Raw genomic sequence first — 7967 nt, forward strand, 5'->3', positions numbered from 1 at the left:
TTGGACCTTTTTCACTGAGAGGATGGGATGTAGCCATTGACAACGGTGATGCCCTACATACAGCTTGCCATGGAAAGGAGTAAGAATGATTGAAGCACTACAAGAAAAACACCCATTCAGGTACACTTGAAAAGTGTAGCCAAAAGTGAAAAAAAATGATGCCTTAGGCTACGGCTACGCTTTTTGAGCTATGGCTACGCTTTTTGGGGTGATTTCTATTCAGCCGTTGCCTATTCTCAAAGGCTACGCTTTTCTGCATCAAGGGCTACGTTTTTGGCATTTAGGAATAGGCTACACTTTTTAAGTGATGCTGTCTAGGACCAAAGGCTACGCTTTTCAGCTTTCATTTTTCCAGAATAGGCTACGCTTTTCAACGCTACTGCATCACTTGTAAAGCGTAGCCACATTGTATATCATAGCTACTTTTTATAAGCGTAGCCTTAGGTCCCTCTAAAAATTATCCTTTAACAAAATATATTTATAATGAACTAAAAATATTGGGATGATCATAAATGAGTATTCATACATCTCACACTAAATTAAGCATACCCATATTAAAATATACATTAGACCACTTAGAATTTACTACTAATAAACTATAAAAAACCAAAATATTGTATCCTACATAAGTATCTTCTAATAAAAGTTATTAATCTTCTGATAGAAGAGAAAAAAACAAATTGATGTCAAATAGAGCAGCTAACATCTGCGACTGAATTGAACATATATTGAAGCAAATTCTTGGCTTCTCCCATTGAGCGCAACTGATTCCGGTGTCCTCTATTCGTAAAGGCTCGCTCTCGTTTTTTTGCCTCGGAAAGCTGAGAAGTCATTGCCACAAGTGAATTAGATGATATGCTTAACATGCCTTCAAAGAAAAGAGTGCAGGTGTCTCCATATGTCAGCGATCATTAGTGACATAGTAGTAAAGTTAACTTACCAACTTGACTCATAGTGATATCTTTTAAGAACTAAATTGAAAGTATTGAATCTTTAATCAGTTTAATGAACCATATCGAATTATGTGTGATTTTTGATAATCCAATTTAAATATTATCTCGGGAATCAAGTCACGTGAGACCAAATAGGTTAATTGACACTACATATCAATACCTTCAATGATAGTTTTTCATCACTTAGAACAGGCAATTTGCTTCCGAAAACTAGCTTTGATACATCAGGTGCCTTTGATGACCTGCATTATTATCCAACAACTCATATATTTTGTCACTTTCTCCTAATAAAGGAAGAAACAAATATGAATGATGATGATTCATTAGTTAATAGTACCTAGTTTCATCAACACAGAAGGAAGTAGAAGTAGAAGTAGTAATAGTTGTAGTAGTTGAGGTTCCATTTCCATAATTTGAAAGACGGAAATAAATTGGTGTTAGTTCAGAAAGTTGGTCATTTGCAATAGCCAAAATGCCAAATGGTCCAAAAGCCCTTCTCTCAACCGCACCAACTCCACACCCTTCAAAATTTAGAGTCCTCCTTATTCACAATCCCTTCTGATCCCAACAATTCTATTTCAAATTCAGCAAATATGTCAAACTGAACAACAAAAAATAAGTAAATAAATAAAAATCAGGAAAATGTAAAGTAAAACCATGACAATGTTCTGAAATGATAGCAAGTTAATCTCTTAACAGTAAGTAAATTCAAGTGAAGGAAGCAACTAAGTGTAATCACTAACAGTCCCATTAAATCAACATAAGTGAGAGATTTAAATTCATTTACTGAAACAAATTTCATTATGAAAGTAGTAGGAAGCAATTGTCGACAATAGTAGAGATTTAATCTCACAAAATGAGAAATGGATAACTTATATTTCACTATGCAGAGCAGTTTATCAAAAAATAGATAGCCACCTGATGAAAGGTATCAAAGTAGCTATAATTTAGGTATCAAATTAAAATAGATAACGAAACTCATTTAGTAGCTAGCCACTTGGCATGTTTGAGGATATTCACATAGAAAACAAAGTATAACAGTACAATGACATTAACTGAGAAAATAAAGCTTTCGCACAACAATGAAATCACCCTTTGAAAAGCTCAACTCCTTTTCTGATTCAGCACTAAAAGAATGCATTGCCTTCAAGATGGCTGCAAAGTTACCCTGCAAGAGAAGTGTTTACTTAGCAATAAGCATTACAATAATCTCCTTTCACTCTTAATATTATATTGAATTATAAGCCAAATTATGAAGATCATTACCCAAAGTTCCATTCAGAACATATGTAGGGACCAATTCGGAGATTAACATAAAGTCCAGCTTGCTGCACTTCCTTGATGAACTTAACTAAGTTTGTACCTATCCTCGAAATAATACTAAAAGATTTTGTAAGCAAATGTATGTTAGTTTTAATTTCTTTCCAATTCTTTTACAAATGAAAGAATAAAAATCCTGCAAATTTTTTGGAAAGTGAAGTACTTTTTCTGGAGAAGGTTCATGGCCATTCCAAAACACATAGGTTTGAATAACATCCAACCCTCCCTCTTTAACTTTTTGAATAAGCTCTGGCCATATCTACATGTATTTCCCCATCAATGAACAATGAGAAAATACAATTAAAAAGAATGATTAATAAAAGAAAAATATAATTAAGAAAGAAAGTACCTGAGGTGTGCTTCTGGGGTAGTGTATAGAACCAGAAAACAGAATCTTTCTCTGCCCATTAACAACAATTGCTTTGTGATCATATGTAACAGAAGCTGTCACTGCATGAACCCAGCACAAACATAACACCATTACACAAAGCTTCTTCCCACTCATCACCAAACTCTCCATTTTCTCTTCTCTTATCAACACATTCAAACTGAAAACAAAACTTGAAAAGCTGTTTCTTGATGGACTTTGTTCATCAAACACTTGTGTTTCACTGGTGCATGTACAGTGAAAAGAAGTGAAAGACATTTTATATGTAAAATCATGCATATTTCTCTATCAATTCAAGTGATTCTAAAGAGTGCACCAAAGCAGTTAACAACCAATAAGCAAGAAAATAATCGACCAGCAGAGAAGAAAATTTGGCATATGAACAACCTTTGCTATTAAATGGATAGGTCAGAGGAAGAATAAGCAATTTCTTGTAAGTAAAACTTGCTTAACTTAATGCACATATATTTGTCAAGAAAAATATACATATAAAAAGGTTCATTTTCAATTTGTACCATCAGGAATCATATGCTTACTTTTGATGTTACTCTTAAGACAAAAGCTGAGGCACACTACTTGTGCCAGGGGCAAAGTTAAGACCCCAATTCAGACACAAATCAAAGTCTCTTAAATCATATCGTTCACATTATTATTATGTCTCAAAAATCTTTCTTCGCCAATGAAAAAATCAAACTCCCAAACAAATCTCTCACGGACATAACAATGGAGTAAACATTAATTTAAATAATCATTACCAATGAATATGATACATGTGAAACCAACAAAGACAGCCCAAAATTGCATACAATGTGTTAACATTTTTGAATCCTCCAACAATCATAGAACCCTAAAAAGCTCTCCTCCCATTGCAGAGAGATAGACATAAACACTCCTAACATTAATATTAAAAAAGAGAAAAGCAATTTAATGTGAAGCATGAATTTTTTTCCCTTCATTTTTTCCATGAAGGGGGGAGAATATTAAGGTGAGTGGTTTACATAATGCAAGAAGAATCTGTGCCAGCTTTAGTTGGAAAGAGCCAAAATTCATCGAACCCACCATTAAACACTTGAAAATATCCCTAAGAACCATTTACATTTAATTTAACAAACCAAAGTCCATTAAAATTGTGCAATAATAGCAGCTAAAACCTAAAGGAAATAACAAGATAGAATAAGAAAAAAGCTTGCAGAATAAAGAAATACAGAGGAAAAGGTTGTACTCCTAGGTGAGTCTCCCATGGCTAAACCAGCTAAATATGAACCATTTGCAAGCTTGGCTTCACCGGAACCCGAACCCGAACCAGTAACTGATGATGAATAACCAAGGCCAAGAATTTAGGAACATGAAGTTCAAATCAAAACGCATGGAATTAGTTAACAGATAGAGTGAAGAGGAGGTACCTGTCACGGATTTGAACCTGTTACATCATGGACGCCATTCTTTGCTGATCAGCTTCTGGAAGTGATTCCAATCCAGCTAACATGCTCTTATCCATGATTCAATTCAATTCAATTCAACCTAGTGTTCTTCATTCACATTAATCAAATATATCACACACCTCAAGCAATTATAGTACATTCACTTCAATCTTGTTAATTAAAATGAAATAGTAAAAAAAACCTGTGGAGACGGAATCTCTGGACCAAGAGAGAGGTAGTGAAGGCAACTGGGGAGTTTGGAGAAGAAACTCAAACCCCAGGAACAAAATTAAATCCAGTTAACTATCAATAATATGGGATGAAATAATCACAAACAGCACAATCTAATCACAAACAGCCACAAAAGCACAAAGAATAGCAGGATAGCAGCATATTTACAATGAAAATCACAAACAGCAGTAAGAGCTACTCAACAATCAATTAATCAATGAATGAAAAATTGATAAAAAAACATTCAAGAATAATTCAAAGATCAATAACCCTTATGAACAGAGCAAAAAAAACGAATAACAATGTCATTACACTATTACAGTGAGCCACGAACAGAGCATTAACCTTCGATGACGGCGAGCTGGCGATAAACACGACGACAGACAACGGTGAAGAGCTGCGAAATAGGACAAGAGAGCAAACATTGGCGAACGAGGGGATCAAGGGCCCTCGAGAACAACGAACCATGAGGATTGCGAACGACCACGACGAACCTAGTGCCGATCTTGAGCGCGACGAGCGGCGATGGTGAGATTGATGGCGGCGCGATGGAGGCTAGGGTTTTCACATCCTTTCAAGGAAGAGCTGCGAAGATGGACGGACGGCGGCAGAAGCGCGACTAAGGGCGACGAGCAGACAAGCGAGACGGCGATAGTGGCGCACGACAACGGAAGGCACAACGACACAACAGTGGCGTACAACAACGGAAGGCACAACGACAGGGAGATTGGAGAAGCGGCTGGGTTTTGTTATTTGGGGCTTTGGTAGGTGAGAAGGAATGACCGAATGAGAGTGCAAAGCTTCGATGATGAAAAGGAAACAAAATAAAATTTCACTAAGTGTTCTATGCGTATTTGGGGTTTTTACATTAGGCAACGCTTTTAAAGCGCACCCAAATCCTAACAAATATGTCACTCTTCAAAAGCGTTCCCTTTGGTATGAAAAGTGTACCCATAGATATTAACATAAGGCTACGCTTTATAAGTGAATTTTATTGTATCTAAGGCTACACTTTTTAAATGATGCTATAATTGTGTTTCCTATTCTCTTATAAAAGGGGAACACGGAGAAAAGCGTAGCCTATTCTATGAATAGGCTACGCTTTTCAAATGTAGCTTAAAAAAAGTGTGGCTGAATGGGTGTTTTTCTTGTAGTGAAGGAAGAAGTAGGAAAGTAGAAAAAGAAAGGGCACAATATCTCCATACGCTTATCTGAAATTCCCACCATTAATTTACATAAGTATTTCTATCCTATGTTATTTATTTTTATTTCCTACTTATTATTTATTATTATTCGAAAATCCATAATCAAGTATAATCCGCCTGACTGAGATTTACAAGATGACCATAGCTTGCTTCATACCAACAATCTCTGTGGGATCGACCCTTACTCACATAAGGTTTATTACTTGGACGACCTAGTACACTTACTGCTTAGTTGAACGGAGTTGTGTCCACACATAGCAAAGAGCCATTATAATAAATTTCATACAAGTACAAAGAGTCCAACTTTGATGATCACAATTTCGTCCACCAAGTTTTTGGCACCATTGCCGGGGATTGTTCGAGTATGGACAACTGACGGTTCATCTTGTTGCTCAGATTAGGTAATTTTCTTTTTATTTTCTTTTCAAAAAGTTTTCAAAATTTTTCTTTTATTTTCGTTCTTCTAAAGAACATTTTCGAAAAAAAAATCATAAAATCATAAAAATAAAAAATATTTTGTGTTTCTTGGTTGAGTTTTGAGTCAATTTTTAAATTTGGTGTCAATTGCATGCTTTAAAAAATTTTTCTTGCATTTTTCAAAAATTTCATGCATTCATAGTGTTCTTCATGATCTTTAAGTTGTTCTTGATAAGTCTTCTTGTTTGATCTTGATGTTTTCTTGTTTTGTGTTGTTTGTTGTTTTTCATAAGCATTTTTGCATTCATAGTGTCCATACATTAAAGATTTCTAAGTTTGGTGTATTGCATGTTTTCTTTGCATCAAAAATTTTCAAAATTATGTTCTTGATGTTCATCATGATCTTCAAAATGTTCTTGGTGTTCATCTTGACATTCATAGTGTTCTTGCATGCATCATGTGTTTTGATCCAAAATTTTTAAGTTTTGGGTCATAATTATGTTTTTCTCTCTCATCATTAAAAGTTTAAAAATAAAAAAATATATCTTTTCCTTGTTTTTCTCATAATTTTTGAAAATTTGAGTTGACTTAGTCAAAAATTTTCAAAATTAGTTGTTTCTTACAAGTCAAGTCAAATTTTCAAAAATTTAAAAATCTTATGTTTTAAAAATCTTTTTCTTATCTTTATATCATATTTTCGAATTTATGCTAACAATTAATGTAATTGATTCAAAAATTTGAAGTTTGTTACTTTCTTGTTAAGAAAGGTTCAATCTTTAAATTCTAGAATCTTATCTTTTAGTTTCTTGTTAGTTAAGTAATTAATTTTAATTTTAAAAATTAAATCTTTTTCAAAATATCTTTTTCTTAAAAATCTTATCATTTTATCTTATCTTCTTATCTTTTTATCTTATCTTTTTCAAAATTTGATTTCAAAATATCTTATCTAACTTATCTTCTTATCTTTTCAAATTTGATTTTAATATCTTTTTCAACTAACTCTTTGACTTTGTGTTTATCTTTTTCAAAACCACCTAAGTACTTTTCCCTCTCTAATTTTCGAAAATACCTCTCTCTTTTTCAAAAATTCTCTTTAATTATTTTAAATTTTAATTTTAATCTTATCTTATCTTTAATTTTCAAAAAATACTAACCTCTTTTTCAAAATTATTTTCGACTCACTCTTCTCCCCTTTCTTTTTCTACTAACATAAAGGAATCTCTATACTGTGACATAGAGGATTCCTCTTTCTTTTCTTATTTTCTTCTCTTTCATATGAGCAGGAACAAGGACAAAAGCACTCTTGTTAAAGCTGATCCTGAACCTGAAAGGACTTTGAAGAGGAAACTAAGAGAAGCTAAATTACAACAATCCAGAAGTAACCTTTCAAAAATTTTCGAACAAGAGAAGGAGATGGCAGCCGAACCCAATAATGATAATGCAAGAAGGATGCTTGGTGACTTTACCAAACCAATGTCCAAATTTGATGGAAGAAGTATCTCCATTCCTGCCATTAGAGCAAACAACTTTGAGCTGAAACCTCAGCTAGTTGCCTTAATGCAACAAAACTGCAAGTTCTATGGACTGCCATCTGAAGATCCTTATCAGTTTTTAACTGAGTTCTTGCAGATCTGTGAGACTGTTAAGACGAATGGAGTAGATCCTGAAGTCTACAGGATCATGCTTTTCCCTTTTGCTGTAAGAGACAGAGCTAGAATATGGTTAGATTCACAACCTAAGGATAGCCTGGACTCCTGGGAGAAGCTGGTCACGGCCTTCTTGGATAAATTCTTTCCTCCTCAAAAGCTGAGCAAGCTTAGAGTGGATGTTCAGACCTTCAAACAAAAATATGGTGAATCCCTCTATGAAGCTTGGGAAAGATACAAGCAGTTGACCAAAAGGTGTCCATCTGACATGTTTTCAGAATGGACCATATTAGATATATTCTATTATGGTCTATCTGAGTTTTCAAAAATGTCATTGGATCATTCTGCAGGTGGATCCATCCACCTAAAGAAAACACCTGCAGAAG

The 7967-nt window shown here is 34.2% G+C and overlaps 1 protein-coding gene across 1 annotated transcript; it reads right to left on the reverse strand.

Moving 5' to 3' along the window:
• Nucleotides 1–714: 714 nt before the first annotated feature.
• LOC107494076 (acid beta-fructofuranosidase 2, vacuolar) lies at nucleotides 715–4991 on the reverse strand (the record flags this gene model as incomplete). The annotated part of the gene is given in 10 exon segments (XM_052262745.1): nucleotides 715–821; nucleotides 1114–1195; nucleotides 1291–1474; nucleotides 2046–2121; nucleotides 2220–2333; nucleotides 2437–2532; nucleotides 2623–2723; nucleotides 3884–3970; nucleotides 4065–4190; nucleotides 4285–4991. Coding segments are annotated over 5 exon segments (461 nt in total), but the record flags the coding sequence as incomplete, so codon positions are not given.
• Nucleotides 4992–7967: the final 2976 nt, after the last annotated feature.

This window comes from Arachis duranensis, chromosome 6 (assembly GCF_000817695.3).
Source record: "Arachis duranensis cultivar V14167 chromosome 6, aradu.V14167.gnm2.J7QH, whole genome shotgun sequence".
Taxonomy (NCBI): domain Eukaryota; kingdom Viridiplantae; phylum Streptophyta; class Magnoliopsida; order Fabales; family Fabaceae; genus Arachis; species Arachis duranensis.